The 18420-nt window shown below is 45.1% G+C and overlaps 1 protein-coding gene across 50 annotated transcripts in view; it reads left to right on the top strand.

Moving 5' to 3' along the window:
• The window catches only part of Madd (MAP kinase activating death domain), a 45132-nt gene that overhangs the window by 1649 nt on the left and 25063 nt on the right, over positions 1–18420 (top strand). For 16 of the 50 annotated variants that reach the window (XM_040745778.1, XM_040745799.1, XM_040745767.1 and 13 more), the window contains exons 2-17: positions 1882–2023; positions 2973–3569; positions 4107–4410; positions 4905–5036; positions 5429–5542; positions 7097–7177; positions 10544–10722; positions 11044–11279; positions 11423–11579; positions 13525–13628; positions 13712–13902; positions 14256–14509; positions 14751–14890; positions 15801–15902; positions 17380–17439; positions 17790–17892. In XM_040745778.1, coding sequence (XP_040601712.1) covers positions 1965–2023; positions 2973–3569; positions 4107–4410; positions 4905–5036; positions 5429–5542; positions 7097–7177; positions 10544–10722; positions 11044–11279; positions 11423–11579; positions 13525–13628; positions 13712–13902; positions 14256–14509; positions 14751–14890; positions 15801–15902; positions 17380–17439; positions 17790–17892 — 2813 coding nt within the window. In that variant the 5' untranslated portion in view covers positions 1882–1964. The remainder of the gene's footprint in view (positions 1–1881; positions 2024–2972; positions 3570–4106; positions 4411–4904; positions 5037–5428; positions 5543–7096; positions 7178–10543; positions 10723–11043; positions 11280–11422; positions 11580–13524; positions 13629–13711; positions 13903–14255; positions 14510–14750; positions 14891–15800; positions 15903–17379; positions 17440–17789; positions 17893–18420) is intronic. The other 34 variants (XM_040745798.1, XM_040745808.1, XM_040745789.1 and 31 more) reach the window with 4 other exon arrangements.

The following is an 18420-nucleotide window of genomic DNA, read 5'->3' as shown; positions in this document are numbered from 1 at the left end:
GGGGAGCTCAGCTATGTAAGGATGACCCACTTCTGCAATATGCTCATGTCAGTGGTAGCTGGGAGAATCCAAGGACTGCATGACTGAAAGTGTGACATGCTCAGGAACTTGGTGGTGAAGAGTTATTTCTATTAAAAGCCGCAAGTGGGGGAAAATCAAACAAACAAACAAACAAAAAATAGAAGTGGAGATAATGTGAGTCTTAGTAGGTGCTGTCAATGGAATAAGGGTCTCCAGGTTACAAAGAATGAACTGTTATGGGCCATGGCTGACTTTGGAGTAGCAGCTGCTAGCACTGTTCGGTCACCAAGCAGGGGAGGGGCTATGATTCTGCTATAAATAGTCCTGGGAGCCTGAGTCGCTATGGAGACAAAACTGAATCCTATTACCTATGGGTCCTCTATTGGGAGCAAGGGGGAAAGAGGGAACAGTATTTTGAGGACACCAGAGGTATTGTAAATAGGTCTTGTTTACGAGAAGAGGAGGTGAAAAGAACTCACTATCTAAATCAAATAGTGTCCTCGATATTTCAGGCAATGCCTGTCTGCAACATGGGAGTGTACACAGCAAATGAAGTGGAGTGTATTTAGGTGTGTTTGTGTGTATATATGTACATACAGTGAACATGGTCTCAGGGTGGCCATAGCAGAAACATTTTGGAACACCTGAAATACCCTATACTGGAAGGAAACATTTTAATTCCTATATGAAAACCTAATAGAAAATATAGATTCTTTAAAAATATATTTGTTTAGTGTGTGTGTGCACATGCACGCACGCACGCGGGCGCGCACGCACGCACACACACACACACACATATGCACTCTGTAAGTGCAACGCTGAGAAGAATGACAGTTTCCCTGGAACTAGAGTCACAGGCAGTTGTGAGACACCCAATGTGGGTACTCAAAACTGAGCCTAGGTCTTCTGGAAGAGACACCAATGGTCGTAACTGCTGAGCCATTTCTCTGGCCCCAGGAAATAATTTTTAATATGTTTATAAATTCCCTTGAACACTTCCCCTGTACTTGCAGAAACCCTAGTATTTTCAGTCCCTAATTCATAATCTCTGTAAGATAGAGAAAGATCAGGCTTCCTGGGAATATATTGCTTTGTGGACTCCAATCCCGAGACCAGATTCCACAAGAGCTATTGGTTCAGCACCAAGGGCAGAGGTAATAACTTCTGGCCCCCTTTCTAGCTTGAACTGGGAAAACTGGTCAGAGATAAGACAATCAGGACATAGACGTTCTTCATGTGAGATCACATGAGCTAGAAAACCCAGCTGTTGTTACTGTCTGAATGCAATTAACTGGAGAGTCCATACGATAGTTACACATCAAGCTGAAAGCCGCTTAGTGAGACAGAGTAATTAGGTTTCCATCTAGACGGAAAGGCACAGATTAGTGCTGTTCAAACAGTCTGGTTGATCTTGATCACCCCTGAAGTATTCCTGAAAGGGACTTTTTTGTTATCATAATTATTCTGTCTAGATTAGGCTGTCTAGGACTGTTTTTTAGAAGCAAAGCTCTGGGAACTAGGCTGGAAATGAGCTAGTTAGTAGTGTTGAGCCATTATTTCTCCAACTCCTCTTCCTTCTGTTTTTGTGGTGCTAAGGATTGAAACCAGGGCCCTGTGCATACTAGATAAGGGCTCGACCACTAAGCTACACCCTCAACTCCTATTCTACTTGAAATTTGACTCTCGGAGTCTGTTCGCCTCTGGGAGCCCACAAGCCTAGACAAGTGTCAAATTCTACCCTGCCTGCTGCAGTGGAAGACCTTCTGACCTGTGCCCCGACTGAGATGGGACTGAGAGGGACGGCCGCCTTAGGCACAGCGGTGCATATTTATCAGTACTTTTCCCCTATTGAATTTTCAGATTGCATCAGAATTCCTCCTGGAACACTGACTTCTTGCTCAGTGCCCTGAAGTTTCTCTGCGATGAACTGATAAGTTGGAACCATGGTGCAAAAGAAGCTCTGCCCTCGGTTACTTGACTATCTAGTAATCGTCGGGGCAAGGTAACCAAGAAGGCTGATAATGTCTTGTTCTCTGAGGCAGCCACAACGTCCTCAGTTACTCCCAGACCTTATTTTCATGTTGCTTTGCCTGTCTTACTCTTCCCTGTTGTTTTACCCTGCTGGGAACACTGGTGTCGGTAGGGAAAGCCATACAGCTGGGTGGGTAAGAATATCAGTCTGGACAGAGACAACAGAACTCAGCTTTGTTTAGTTTTGTTTGAGATAAGGTTTCTCTGTATAGTCCTAGCTGACCTGGAACTTGCTGTATAGACCAGGCTGGCGTCAAACTTAAGAGATTCACCTGCCTCTGACTCTCAGATGCTGGTACTAAAGGCATATGCCACCATACTCAGTTCAAAACTCAGCTTTCAGCCCACATCTTTGGGTAGGTGAAATGGCTCAGTGGGTAATAGTGCTTGCCACCAAACCTAAGGAGCTGAATTAAATTCCTGGGACCCACATGGTGGAAGGAGAGAAATTTCTCCTGCAAGATATCCTCGGACTGCCACTTAGGTTAATAAGTGCTGCTGCCTCTCATAGGTTAATACATGCTAAAATTTTAAACTCTTTTGTACTCTGTGGCTTTGAGCACATATACTCTTTATAGCCAAGTCTTCATAGTTTGCAAAACAGAGAAAATACATTTTACTCCTTCTCTGTCTGCTTATATTCTTGTGACAATTTGTTAGCAAAGGCACTTTGAAGGGTACTGATCATCTTTAGGTGGTATTGATGATTTTATTGTTGAAACTTTCAAGATAGTGTCTTCATGACACTGCATACTTCAGTCTGCCAGTTAAACTTGGCAAGCAGTCCCCAGATGTCCAAGATCCTATAATTAGCTTACTTTATCTGAAAATATCTTTGAGCTTTATTTGTTGATTGTGGCTAATGTGTGATAGTGTGTCATATGCTTTTGGGCTGCTGAGTGTGTCTTTATGTCCTTCAGGCACCCAAGCAGTGATAGTGTGGCTCAGACTCCTGAACTGCTGCGGCGGTACCCACTAGAGGACCACCCTGAGTTTCCCCTGCCCCCAGATGTGGTGTTCTTCTGCCAGCCAGAGGGATGTCTGAGTGTTCGGCAGCGGCGCATGAGCCTTCGAGATGATACCTCTTTTGTCTTCACCCTAACCGACAAGGACACGGGAGTCACCCGTTATGGCATCTGTGTTAACTTCTACCGTTCCTTCCAAAAGCGAATGCCGAAGGAAAAGCTGGAAGGTGGAGCAGGACCCCGTGGGAAGGAAGGAGCTCATGTCACCTGTGCCTCAGAAGAGGTTGGCACTGAGAGCTCAGAGAGCGGCTCAACCCTGCAGCCTCCTAGTGCTGACTCCACTCCCGACATGAACCAGTCTCCTCGGGGCAAACGCCACGCAAAGGCGGGCAGCCGCTCCCGCAACAGCACCCTGACATCCCTGTGTGTGCTCAGCCACTATCCTTTCTTCTCTACCTTCAGAGAGTGTCTGTATACTCTCAAACGTCTGGTGGACTGCTGCAGCGAACAGCTGCTAGGCAAGAAACTGGGCATCCCACGAGGTGTACAAAGGTATGGCTTGCTGCTCATACTCGGAAGAGAGGGGAAACATTCAGATATTAGTATGATTAGTCTGTGCTCCTTTAGGACTATTTAAATAGTTTGGTCCCTAGTAATCTAAAAACTGTAGTTATAGCGGGCAGTGGTGGCACACGTCTTTAGTCCCAGCACTTGGGAGGCAGAGGCAGGCAGATCTCCGTGAGTTCAAGACCAGCCCAGTCTACAAGAGCGAGTTCCAGGACAGGTTCCAAAGCCACAGAGAAACCCTGTCTCGAAAAACAGAAACAAAAACAAACAAACAAAAGACTGTAGTTATATTTCAAGAAATGCTGAGGAGTTTGATGTTTGATGGTGGACATGACATTAGTTCTGTCACGTAGATCTTTCTACACCTGTTTTTGTCATCATATATACCCTGAGGTCCCCTCTGAGATTAGAGAGTGGGGTTTCCTAATAGTATTCCTCTTCCAGTTATTATAGTGCTTTTGTTGGGTTTCAGCAGGATCAGCTGAATGTTTCTGTGTTTGAGTCTTGCTGTGTGATCCTCAGGGACACTATGTGGCGAATCTTTACTGGGTCACTGCTAGTGGAAGAGAAGTCAAGTGCCCTTCTGCATGACCTTCGAGAGATTGAGGCCTGGATCTACCGGTTGCTACGCTCCCCAGTACCTGTCTCTGGGCAGAAGCGAGTGGACATTGAGGTCCTACCTCAGGAACTCCAGCCAGCTTTGACGTTTGCTCTTCCAGACCCCTCTCGATTCACCCTCGTAGATTTCCCACTTCACCTTCCCTTGGAACTTCTGGGTGTGGACGCTTGTCTTCAGGTGCTCACCTGCATCCTGTTGGAGCACAAGGTGAGAGGGGCCGCTCTGTAGACCTTTCTAGGGAGAGAGCTATACAACCTGTTGGGAGCTGGATCATGAGTTTGTTGAGGCTACGAGCTGTGTGTCCTTTTCATCTTTCTATTTCCAGGAGGTAATGTGGTGTCAGGGATATAGCAGGTATTTGGTAGACACGAGTTGAATTACAATATTGGTACCATGTGGAATGCATAGTTGAGTAATCCTTGGTTACACTAATTTCATTCTCTGGGGATTTCAGTAGCTCTCTTGTGGTGTGTAGTCCTAGGAAAGGGAGCGGCAGAAGTAAGAGAGTTGGTTCAAGGGAGGATTACTACAATATTTTGGTTGCAAGGTGACTGACAGAGCAGGGAATGGAGCCATGGTGATTGTGGAGATAAGCTGCAGCTGTAGGCTTGGCGAGCCTGAAATCAGATTGGAGTTCTAGGAGCTGTTTCCTAGCAAACCTTGTTTTACACGGTGAGTGATTTCTGGTGTGGCCGTGGCAGGTGGTACTACAGTCTCGAGACTACAATGCACTCTCCATGTCTGTGATGGCGTTTGTGGCAATGATCTACCCCCTGGAGTACATGTTTCCTGTCATCCCACTGCTCCCCACATGCATGGCATCGGCAGAGCAGGTGAGTCTCACAGGGGCTTCCTGCTGTGACGTCCCTGGCTTCTCGAGGGCAGAAGCACAGGTCCTCTGCCCCCGGTAACTCACTGGTCTGACGTTCTGGATGAATTTGAACTGGTTATATGGTAAAACTATGCTATTTGTACTTTTGTTTGTTACAGTTAGTGATTATAGACTCCTGGCTACGGTGCTATAGGTATTAATAGACTGAAATATATTGTTACCTTTCTAAAATCTGAAAAGTTATAAATTTTGCAATACATTTGGCTGCAAGTATTTTGTGAAAGGGATTGTCTGAATTTCCTTTTCTAGAAAAATTCTGACTTGATTGAGTGCTCACAATAAATTTTGTCAAATTTTGCCTTTGTTTCTTATTCTCTTTTATCTTTTCCACAGCTGCTCTTGGCTCCAACCCCATACATCATTGGAGTTCCTGCCAGCTTCTTCCTCTACAAGCTAGACTTCAAAATGCCTGATGATGTGTGGCTAGTGGATTTGGACAGCAATAGGGTGAGGCATTGAGCTAAAGCATTAAACAGGATCATGTTCTAGACACAGTTATGTGTGATAACTTCTTTTTGGATTATTTCTATTACAACACACATTAAAACAAATTTTTTCTAATGTTGCTTTGACTTTATTAAGGAGATAGGCCATTGGCTATAGAATTTAGTCTCTCCTGATTTAAGATCTCCTTCCATGTGCTACCAGAGCCACAAGACTGCTATTTTCATATATGTCATTATGTAGATAATCAGGTAATAGTTTTCCTATATGTTTTAGTAAGAATGTGTTTCTCAGCACACATTTAAAACTATGTTAACATTCTGCAATGTGAGTATATTAAAACTCTTGTAGAAAGTCTACATTTTGTTCATTATTAAGTTTTAGAAAATAGAATTAAGTGTAGGGACGGGCCAGCAAGGTGGGTTTTAACAGGTTCAAGCCTTTGCCTCCAAGTCTGACAACCTGAATTCAGTACCCAGGACCCACATGGTAGGAAGAGAGCATTGACCTCTGCAAGTTGTCCTCTGTCCTCCATACATGTGATGCAGGATGCCTTCTCCCTCCAAACACAAACACATGTTAAAAAAATAAATAAAAGTAAGTGTGCCTGGCGGTGGTGGCACACGCCTTTAATCCCAGCACTTGGGAGGCAGAGGCAGGGAATCTCTGTGAGTTCGAGACCAAGCCTGGTCTACAGAGCGAGTTCCAGGATAGGCTCCAAAACAATACAGAGAAACCCTGTCTTAAAACAAAACAAAACAAAACAAAACAAAACAAAAAAACCAAAAAAAGTAAGTTTGGGGGCTAGAGAGATGGCTCAGCAGTTAAGAGCACTTGCTGCTCTTTCAGAGGGCCTGAGTTCAATACCCACATCAGGTGGCTCATGACCCTCTCTAACTCCAGCTTTAGGGGACTTGATGCCTGCATTCATACATATAATTAAAAATAATGGGCCGGGCATTGGTGGCACACGCCTTTAATCCCAGCACTCGGGAGGCAGAGGCAGGGGATCTCTGTGAGTTCGAGACCAAGCCTGGTCTATCGAGCAAGTTCCAGGACAGACTCCAAAACAATACAGAGAAACCCTGTCTCAGAAAAAAAAATAATTAAATGTGAAGAAGAAAGTATGACTTATAATCCTATTATCCAGAGATGGTCACCAATGCTATTTAGGCTTATTTATTTATTTCTTTTTTTTTCAAGATTTATTTATTTATTACGTATACAGTGTTCTGCCTACATAGCAGAAGAGGGCACCAGATTAAATTGTAGATGGTTGTGTGTCACCATGTGGTTGCTGGGAATTGAACTCAGAACCTCTGGAAGAGCAGTCAGTGCTCTTAACTTCTGAGCCATCTCTCCAGCCCCAATTTATGTGTATTTCTTTCCAGGCATGTGGATATGGCTCATGCGTGTATACATATCTCACGTACATATAGGATGGCATTATAATATTGCGCCTATCAAATCTCTGTGCATGTTACTTACTTTTATGTAAGCAGAGCTCCTGGATAGTTCCTCTTAAGGTCATGTGTTTTTCTCTGTTCTCTGCTGCAGGTGATTGCTCCCACCAATGCAGAAGTGCTACCTATCCTGCCAGAACCAGAGTCATTAGAGCTGAAAAAACACTTGAAGCAGGTAGGTGAGAAATGAAAGAAAAGCAGGGGAAGGGTCAGCAAGATGGCTCGGCAGGCAGTGGTGCCTGCCACTAACTCTGACGCCTGGGTCCCACGTGGTAGAAGGAAAGAACTTCTTCCTGGGAGACGCTCTCTGAGCACCACAGATGTGCTGTGGGGCACATGCACCCACACAGGTACACAGACCCAACACAGGGTACATTAGAAGGCCATAAAATGTGTAAATAGAGGAAACAGTAGATGACATAAGGGTCCTGTAGGAAGGGAGCAGGTCTAAGAACCTTCATGTGGAATAGACTTGAACAGGCTTAAGGAGAGATATACCCAAATTTTGTGTAGCAGGATGAATCTTTTTTTTAAAGGATTTGCTTTATTTTTAATTTATTTATTATGTATTCAGAGTTCTACATGTGTGTCTGCTGGCCAGAAGAGGGCACCAGGTCTCATTACAAATGGTTCTGAGCCACCATGTGGTTGCTGGGAATTGAACTCGGGACCTCTGGAAGAGCAGTCAGTGCTCTTAACCTCTGAGCTATCTCTCCAGCCCGAGCAGGATGAATCTTAAAAAGTTCTTTCTAATTCATTGTTTGCTCTGTCACCCTGTAATGTACATGATGGTATATGTATGCTTCCGGTCAGCTGTGGTGGCTCTCCCCTGTAATTCCAACACAGACTGATGAGGGAAATTGTGAGTTTGAGGCCAGCCTGGCCTACATGGCGAGACAAACTCAACCCAGACAAGCAAAGCCAAAAGCACATTCACTCTCTGTTTCCTCATGTTGGCCACTCTTTGTCTTTTAGCACTCCTTCAGTCCTGCAGGGTGGAAGTTAGAAGGCTGCACATCAACTCCAAAGTCCCTATAGATACCCTTTCTAAAATATCCCTTTCTTTGTGTAATCCTATCCACCCACTTTCTATTGATTTATTGTTTTTCTTCTGCATGCTACACACAGTACCTGAAGGTAAAGCATGACGGGGCTCCATTCCCTTCCCCTGCTGTAGGTGTTATGTAGGACCACCAGTAGATAACAGTGAGTCCCAGTCTCGTCTGAAGGCTCGTTGAAGTCTTTTTTCTGTGTTGTCTACAGTACCTAGTAGTTCCTCCAGAAGCTAGAGTCTAGATGGCACTGAGTGGAACTAGAAGCTAGAGTCTAGATGGCACTGAATGGAACTAGAAGCTAGAGTCTAGATGGTACTGAGTGGAACTAGAAGCTAGAGTCTAGATGGTACTGAGTGGAACTAGAAGCTAGAGTCTAGATGGTACTGAATGGAACCGGCTCGTTCTGCACCATTCCCTTCACTTGCTTCATCCTTGCTGATGTAATATGATACCTTGTTGCAGCAGAGCCTGGTGAGGGTTCCAAGTTCAGAAAGTTTAGCAAGTTCATTTTGTTCAGAAAGTTTAGCAAGTTCATTTTTAAAAATACCTTTCTTCCTTCCTTCCTTCCTTTCTTCCTTTCTTTCTTTCTTTCTTTCTTTCTTTCTTTCTTTCTTTCTTTCTTTCTCTCTCCTTTCCTTTTTTCTCTTTCTTTCTCTCTTTCTTTTGTTTTGTTGTTGTCGTTTTGCAAGACAGAGTCTCAACTTTGTGACTCTGACTGTCCTGGAACTCACTATGTAGACCAGGGTGACCTTGAACAAACGGAGATCCCCCTGCCTTTGCCTCAGTGCTGCGTTGAAAGGTATATGCTACTCTGTGACTGGCTGGCTGCCTGCTTGGATGTGTTTTGATTTATTTATTATTTTTACAGTGTTCTGTCTGCATGTATCTCTGCAGATCAGAAGAGGGTACCAGATCTCATTATAGATTCTTGTGGACCATTATGTCCATCTCGCCAGCCCCTATGTTTTTTATTCTTGATTACTGCTTAAGAATGGCTAATGTGGAGCTGTCCTTGGCACACACCTTTGATCCTAGCACTTAGGGGGCGAGGCAGGCAGATCTCTGTGAGTTTGAGGCCAGCCTCAAGGGTATTTAATGGAACCTTGTCTCAAAAAGAAAGGAGTGAGAGAAAAGAAAGAGAATGAGAGGAAGAAAGCAAGAAAGAGAGGGAGGGAGAGAGAGAGAGACAGAGAGAGAGAATGGGAAGAGTATGTGCTATATTAATTTATGCCCATTTACTACTGTTGTAGTCCATGGACCAGCAGTGTTAACAACACTTGGCCTTAAACCACAGAACCACCCAGATGTACTAATTCCAAATATATTGTAACACCAACTCAGGTGATTCCTAAGCTCACCCACATTTAAAAACACTGATGGTTTAGATAAGTGATTTTCTTTTTTTTTTTTTTTTTGGTTTTTTCGAGACAGGGTTTCTCTGTAGCTTTGGAGGCTGTCCTGGAACTCACTTTGTAGACCAGGCTGGCCTCGAACTCACAGAGATCCGCCTGCCTCTGCCTCCCGAGTGCTGGGATTAAAGGCGTGCGCCACCAACGCCCGGCTTAGATCAGTGATTTTTTTCAAAGTGCACCTTGGAGTCTCTTTGAGGCTCATTTAAGTTGGGAACTTGAGACTTTATTTTTGTTCTGTTGTTTTGTCTTGGGGTTATTTTCATAGTTGTGATTGTCTAGGAGAGGCTCTGGGTTTTTGTTGTTGTTTTTGTTTGTTATTGTTTGTTTGTCTGTTTGTTTTCGAGACGGAGTTTCTCTGTGTAGTCCTGGTTGTCCTGGAACTCACTTTGTAAACCAGGCTGGTCTCGAACTCACAGATTTGCCTGCCTCTGCTACTTGAGTGCAAAGACTAAAGGCATGTACCACCTGGCAAGGCTATGGGTTTTTTATGTCCTTCTAAGTAGCTCTGTTTTTACAGTTCACTTGTTCATATTTCTTTCTTTCTTTCTTTCTTTCTTTCTTTTTTTTTTTTTTTTTTTTTTGGTTTTTGAGACAGGGTTTCTCTGTATTGCCTTGGAGCCTGTCCTGGTTGTTCATATTTCTATATGTTTTTCAGTTTGAAAATCACTTCCTGGCTAAAATAAATGGAAATCTTTGTCTTGGACTTCAATTTTTCTTTAAAATGCCTTAAGCTTGGTTGATTAAAATGGACAGCTACATAATTCTGGCTATTTTCTAAAAACTAAATTATTTGGATGCTTTTTTTTTTCATATATACATACTCTAAAATGAGTTGGAAGAAGACTTGTTTTTGTTTTTTGTTTTGTTTTGTTTTGAAGACAGGGTTTCTCTGTGTTGCCTTGGCTGACCTGAAACTCACTCTGTAGACCAGGCTGGCCTTAAACTCAAAGAGATTTGCCTGCCTCTGCCTCCCGAGTGCTGTGATTAAAGGTATGCATCACCATCGCCTGGCTGAGCCAAGGTTGGCTGCCTAAGAACTTGTCTTATGTGATCAGGACTTTTTGTTGTTTCCAGGCCCTAGCCAGCATGAGTCTCAACACCCAGCCCATTCTTAATCTGGAGAAATTCCACGAGGGCCAGGAGATCCCGCTTCTCTTGGGAAGGCCTTCTAACGACCTTCAGTCCACACCTTCCACTGAGTTCAATCCACTCATTTATGGCAATGATGTAGATTCAGTTGACGTTGCAACAAGGTAACACCATGAGTTCCTAAGTTTGTTTCTCTGCTCTCTTGATTTTGGGGGAGACCACTTCCAGAGCCAAATTTACTTTATTTGTAAAATGTGCGTGATATTTGGTTATATTTCCTACCTTAGCAAAAGTAAGTAGAAGAAATAGTTCACCTTCTCAGCATGAAGAGAAAGGATGATGGCTCTTTAAGATGTCTCCCCATGATGGTGGTTGAAACCTGTTAAACGATGGTATTAGGAGGTGGTCTAAGACCTTGGATCATGGCTATCCTAAGGATACAGGATATGGGTCTTGGATTATCTCACCACCCCCTTCTTTCCCAGAGTGGCCATGGTACGTTTCTTCAACTCTGCTAACGTGCTGCAGGGCTTTCAGATGCACACACGTACCCTGCGACTCTTCCCCCGACCTGTGGTAGCTTTCCAGGCTGGCTCCTTTCTGGCCTCACGTCCCCGACAGACCCCCTTTGCTGAGAAACTGGCCAGGACCCAAGCTGTGGAGTACTTTGGAGAATGGATCCTGAACCCTTCGAACTATGCCTTCCAACGGATTCACAACAGTGAGTCCACCTGCTCTCTGCTCGCCCATTGCCTTTGCCCCTTGGTGTCCCTCCCTCCTTTGCTTCTTCCTTTCCTTTTTATTGCTTTAGACTACCCACTTTCTTCTTTTCTCTACTGCTCACTATTTTTCCTCTTTGGGTAGATATGTTTGATCCAGCCCTTATTGGTGACAAGCCAAAGTGGTATGCTCACCAGCTGCAGCCCATCCATTATCGCGTCTACGATGGCAATTCTCAGCTGGCTGAGGCCCTGAGAGTGCCACCTGAGCGGGATTCTGATTCTGACCCCACTGATGACAGGTGAGCAGTCTCTCGTTAGTTGGTTTTCTTCTTTAAAAGAGATTATTTATTTTGCTTGCTTGCGTGCGTGCGTGTGTGCATGTGTGTGTGCGCGCGCGCGTGTGTGTGCGCGCACGCGCACACGTGCACCTGTCTGTCTAGCGAATATATATGTGTGGATGTGCTCTCTGCTGCGTGTGTAAGATAGAAGAGGGCATTGGATCCCTCAGAACTGAGTTACAGGAGTTTGTGCCACCTGTAACTTGTTAGGTGGGTGCTGGGATCCAAACACTGGTACTCATGATTGTGTGACAAGTTCTCTTCACTACTGGGCCATCTCTGCAACCTGTGTCTTCCTCCTCCTCGTCTCCTTCTCCTACTTCTTTGAATATGTTAAATTATTATTTGACAGTTTCACACATATATGCAATATATCTCACTTTATCACTCAGCTCGCCCTCCTGCTTCTCCCTTCTTTTTATTTTGTTTTTGTTGTTCTTTGCTTGCTTGCTTTTGTTTTTTGAGGTAGGATTCCATGTAGTCCAGACTTACCTCTGACTCCTATGCAGTTGGTGATGCCCTTGAACTTCTGGGGTTATAGGTGTGTACCACCATACCCAGTCTATGTGATACTGGGAATCAAATCCAGTGCCTCTCTCCTGCTAGGCAGGAACTCTGCCACCTGAGCTACAAACCCAGTCCTTTGGTAGGTTACTTTTTGTGAGGTTTGGTTTTATTGTTTATTTAATTTTTTATTTTATGTGGTTAAGTGTCTTGTCTGATGTGCATGCCTGTTGTTCATGGAGGGAAGAAGAGGGCTCTGGATCCCCTAGAACTAGAGTTACTGTAAGGAGTCTTTATCTCGTCAGCCAGCTCCCAAATAATGACACAGAGACGTATTATTAGTTACATAAGCTTGGCCTTAGCTTAGGTTTGTTATTAACTAACTCTTATAACTTAATTAACATTTCTATTAATCTACATTCAGTCATATACCACCCATCCTGCTTCTTCCATGTCTCCTGGTGTCTCTTGCATTCCTAGATTCATCTCCTACTTCCTGTCTCTCTGCCTGGAAGTTCCGCTTATATCACCTGCCTGGCTATTGGCCCTTTATTAAACCATTCGCAGCAATATATCTTCACACAGTGTACAAATGTCCTACAACAAGTTGCAGATATTTATAAGCATCCATGTGGGTGCTGGGAATAGAACCTGGATCTTCTGGAAGTGCCTGGGTTACAGCATAAGCCACCATAATCAGCTCTGATTAGTTTCCTTGACATCTGTATTTTATCTTGTACTCTGACCTTGAGTTAACTGTCCTCTCCTTTGTGTTGTTCTAAACACTTACTGTGGATTCTTTTTTTAAATGTGCATTGGTGTTCTGTCCAAGTGTATGACTGTGTGTTACAGACAGTTGTGAGCTGCCATGTGGGTGCTAGGAATTGAACCTGGGTCCTCTGGAAGAGCATCCAATGCTCTTAACCATGGAGCCAGGGAGACCTTCAGTCTCCCTGATTGTGGATTCTTTGGTCGTCCCCTTTCTGATTTACTTTGTTTCTATCTTATTTTGAGATAAGGATGACCTTGAACTTCTGATCCCATTGTCTCTACTTTCCAAGGTTTGGTATTATAGGAGTACACTGCCGTACCTGTTTTTTACAGGGTTAGAATTGAACCCAGGCCTTCCTGCATGCTAGGCAGGTACTCTATCAGTTGAGCTATATCTTCAGCTTCTTTTCTTTAAAAAAAATTTCAACAATTTATGTGGGGTGTGTGTATGTGTGCGCGCTTCTGTAGCCCTGTGTGTATGTAGAGATCAGAGGACAACTTGAGGGAGTTGGTTCTCTCCTACCGTGTGGGCCCCAGGGATTGAACTCAGGTTGGCAGTAAGAGCCTTAGCGTCCTGTGTCATCTGGGCCAGCACCCTCTTCCTTCCTGTTTCATCCTTTTGACTTTGCAGTGGCAGTGATAGTATGGATTATGATGACTCAAGTTCTTCTTACTCCTCCCTTGGGGACTTCGTCAGTGAAATGATGAAGTGTGACATCAATGGTGACACTCCCAGTGAGTATGCTTGGGAAGACTGGCCATTACTAGGCGGGGATTGGGTTGGGGGTCTACGGTGATCGCTGCCTGTCTCTCGGTAGATGTGGATCCTCTGACGCATGCTGCCCTGGGAGATGCCAGTGAAGTGGAGATTGACGAGCTGCAGACCCGGAAGGAGGGCGAGGAGCCCGGCCCTGACAGTGAGACCTCTCAGGGAAACCCTCCGCTGCGCTCGAGCTCCAGCACCACGGCTAGCAGCAGCCCTAGCACTGTCGTCCATGGTGCCCGCTCTGTACGTGAGGACTTAGGGGGTGGATGGTGAGAGGATGTGGCCCGTCTGTTAGGAAAACTTCACCACAGCTCTTTGTTTGCCTCTTCTGTTCTTCCCTCTTTTTCTCTGTAACCTGACTGAAAGCCTCTGAGATGGAGCTTGTCCCCAGAAGAGGGCCATTGGACTTCCTTTAGGCTGTCACTGTTATCTGCCTACATAGTCTATAAGTCCAGAGATCAAGAATATCATAGCTTTTCTCCCATACATTTTATAGGCTAGGAATCTGAGAGATCTGGTCTGTTCACTGAGCTGAGACGATGGGAAGGCATCGCTGGGTATCAGGTGACCACTTTTTATTTAATGTGACCCCCTAGGAACATGCTGATTCTACAGAGATGGATGATAAGGCAGAAGCAAGCAGCTCCAAGCCCCTTACTCCTGTGCCTCCCAGCATTTGTAAATCTACTGTGGACAAGAGACAGACAGAGACTGGAGAGGGGTCAGTGAGCCAGCGAACCTATGACAATCCGTACTTCGAGCCCCAATATGGCTTTCCCCCTGAGGAAGATGATGATGAGCAGGGGGAAAGCTACACTCCCCGATTCAGCCAACATGTCAGTGGCAATCGGTGAGAGCCTGGGAATCCTTTTTAGATGGGGGATTAAAGGACCTCACTGCAGTGACCCCGGGAGAGGGTTGATCAGAAAGTCTGAATGACAACTCTTGCTATTCTGCCATCCCCAGAGGGTAGTTTTTTGAAGTAAGGACTTAGGAATTATGGGGCAAGAACAACTGCAGTGTAGCATAAGGCCCACTCCCAAGATTAGGTACCCCTGCCTGGGACTCATAGGTGCCACTGTGCATTCAAGGGCTCAAAAGCTGCTGCGGCCCAACAGCTTGAAGCTGGCAAGTGACTCAGATGCAGAGTCAGACTCCCGAGCAAGCTCTCCCAACTCCACTGTCTCTAACAACAGCACCGAGGGCTTCGGCGGCATCATGTCTTTTGCTAGTAAGTACCTCAAGCTCTCTCGTTCCTCTACTTCATTTTCATTCTGGTACATGTTGCTTAGAATTTGAGATGTAGGGCTAGGTTGACATTAGTCCTAATTCAAATCATTTGGGTGATACTGAATGAAATATTTTTAAATGAGCCAAAAGAAACACCAGCTAAATTAGTCAATAAATATGTATATATGTTTGTATATAGAGTGTATGCTCACATGCGCACATACGTGTGCACCAACAGGCCACAGCATGAATGTGGTGGTCAGAGGACAACGCACAGGAGTTAGTTCTCTCCTCCCCGGTGGCTCCTCATGACCAAACTCGGGTTGTTAGGATTTGTAGCAAGTGCCTTTACCCATTGTGCCTTATTGCTAATCCACTTGCATATGCATTTCAGACAATATAGACAAAAATTAAACATTAAATTATAAATCATGTGGTTTTACATATACTTTATGAAAAAATTTAGTCAAATTTGTGTTGGATCTGCTATCTTCTTTGCCTGGTAATGAACATGTTTGAAATATATTTACAACTGGTTTTCATGCTTACTTTTAGCATATGAGGGCTCGAATCACTTATAGACTGTAGATTGACTTGGGCTAGCAAGAGCCGCCATAAAGGATGACTGTAGTTGTAGGTGTCCTTAGGATCCAGGTAGGAATATCACTTCAGATCAAAAGCATATGAACCACCAGCTTTCATGCAGTGTTAGCAGTAAGTGAGACTTGGAGATTTACTGCGCTGGCCATTTCTTTTTTACCCTAAGTTACACTCATCTTTTCTAAGGTAGAGCAGAGATTTTCTGATGAAGCTATTGGGAGAGAGGTGAAGATGGTGCAACAGTTACTGTACTGGGATGCTGTGGATGTTTGTCCTGTTAACTCACGGCTCTCACACCCTCCCCTTTGTAGGCAGCCTGTATCGGAACCATAGTACAAGCTTCAGTCTTTCAAACCTCACACTTCCCACCAAAGGTGCCCGGGAGAAGACGACACCATTCCCCAGCCTGAAAGGTAATCTCAGCCTTTCTTTTGTCAAACCAGGTCTCTCTGAGACATGTCAGACGTATAGGTGTTTGTCAGGAGTCCTGTGTACCATGAATCATTTGACTTGGCTGTTGCCTCATAATTGCTTATCATGGCTTTCACTGCACACCATAGGCGCTAAGTGGTTGCAGATAGAAATCATCTTTGTAGCTAGAGGAGGCCCTGTTATATCAGTAGGACAGTAGCAGCGTGGGATTACCCCTGCTCTGTAGAGGACCTTATCAGAAAGAAGTATATGCTAACACAGGGATAATCAGCTGCCCTCAGTCATCTTTGGATTCCCACTGCATGAACTGGTCCCACAGGAGGATATTATGGACAGTCTGGCCATATTTATAGAATCTAGCCATTTACTATGGCTTCATGCCAACTTTTGATCTGTCAGTGGTATTGATTGGCTTTTAGTGTCAGACTGTATTTTTTTTTTTTTGGTTTTTCGAGACAAGGTTTCTCTGTAGCTTTGGAGGCTGTCCTGGAACTCACTCTGTAGACCGGGCTGGCCTCGAACTCACAGAGATCCGCCTGCCTCTGCCTCCCGAGTGCTGGGATTAAAGGTGTGCGCCACCAACGCCCGGCCTGTATTTCATATTCATCTATGATCTTTGTAACTTGAGGGGCTTTCCTCAATTTAGTTTGACTGTTGTATCTTATCTATGGATATTGTGCTGAAATATTTAATTATAGTAATAAGTACAGTGAGATGTAACTGTTTTAAGTCCTCTTCCCTGAACCTTCCTAGTAATAAAATTATAGACATGGACCACCCATCCCATCCAGCTAGAGCTATCAGGAGCCTCAGGAATGTCCTTCAGTGAGACAGAGTTGTGGGGCAGATGGATGAAAGCAGGTTAGAGTAGTAATACTAGTGATACAGAAGACCAGCTAGTATTGCTACAGTGAATCCTCAAATGGATGGATAGACTAGGGATGGAAAGGTGCGTTAGCTTCCCGAGCTTTCATCTGGTGCATTTGAAGGGAGAGTAACTGGAGCTCCTCCATTGCATGCAACGCTTCGTCTCATGAGCTGCTCTTAGCCTTTCCACCCATGCCCCATCCTCACTGCTGCACCCTTACATCCATGACAGCATCTGCTAGAGGTCTCCTCTCTGTGGGTACCCACAGCCCCTCAGGATCCCTGTGCTAGATACTTCACAAAAACCAGTGTCCGTCTTTCGTGCATGTGCCTATTTAGTATCTGAAGGCCCTCTGTGTCGTTTTCCTTGCCCCTGGCTTTGAGAGGTCCCAGGCCTAAGAATGGGCTTTCTTAGAGCCTTGGTTATCTCTTGATCACTTGGCTTCCAGCTTTGATGTGCCCAAGGACCAAGGTTATTTGCACTTTCCATGCTTTGAGAGAGTGCTCAGGTGATCTGACTTACTGCTCCATCAAGGGGTACAGGGGTCCAGGTATTGTGGTGCACCTACTAATTGTGTATTTTTGTCCCAGTATTTGGGCTAAATACTCTAATGGAGATTGTTACTGAAGCCGGCCCTGGGAGTGGTGAAGGTGGGTCTTCCCTGTGAGCTGTGCATGACTTTCCCCCCCAGCATCTTCTCTGCCTGCCTGAGGGCCTCCTCATGGAGCAAGTGGCGTCACATGAGTGACCTGCCTTGCCTACCCCCAAGACACCCATGCCGCCCATGGGGCATGCTGCTGGTGCATGTGGAGTGGCCTGAGTCTCCATCCCAACCTCCTGCACATTGCCATGGCCGCTTTCTACCTGTGTGGGATGTTCCGGTGCCACCCAGCCCAGACCCGCTGGAGAATGGGTGTGGACAATGGCAACCTGGTGTATGATAATGTGAGCCCCCCGACTATGCCAATGATGTGTCTCATTCCTACCTTCCCTACTGTAGGAAACAGGAGGGCCTTGGTGGACCAGAAGTCATCTGTCATTAAACACAGCCCAACCGTGAAAAGAGAACCTCCATCACCGCAGGGCCGGTCCAGCAATTCTAGGTAATAAATGGCAGAGCAGCTTTGTTTAGTTTTATTTTTTGAGACAGCCTCATGTTGCCTACCATGCTTGCCTCAAACTCAGGATATAGCTGAGGATGACCCTGAATTGATCTCTATTTCCAATTCCCAAGTGCTTGGGTTACAGGCTTGCACCACCACACTCAACTGCAGAGCAGTTTTAAAGCTCTCAGGTGAGGTAATCTGTCTTTTTTTTTTTTTTCTTTTGAGGGATGCTTGAGATTGGGAGGGCAGCTCTCAAGCAGTAGATTTAACTTTTTTGTCAGCACTTATTTTTTTGGGGGGTAGGGTCGTTTTGAGACAGGGTTTCTCTGCATTGCCCTGGCTGTCCTGGAACTCACTTTGTAGACCAGGCTGGCCTCAAACTCACAGAGATCCACCTGCTTCTGCCTCCCAAGTGCTGGGATTAAAGGCATGCACTACTCCTGACTCACTAGGACTTCCCATTTTTAACCAGTCCCCAGGCAACAGTAGGGGTTTACGGTGTGGAGAAAGATGAAATTGCAGGAT

The sequence above is a fragment of the Mesocricetus auratus genome, unplaced genomic scaffold (genome assembly GCF_017639785.1).
Source record: "Mesocricetus auratus isolate SY011 unplaced genomic scaffold, BCM_Maur_2.0 Super-Scaffold_100004, whole genome shotgun sequence".
Taxonomy (NCBI): domain Eukaryota; kingdom Metazoa; phylum Chordata; class Mammalia; order Rodentia; family Cricetidae; genus Mesocricetus; species Mesocricetus auratus.
This window is presented reverse-complemented; position numbering and strand designations above follow the sequence as displayed.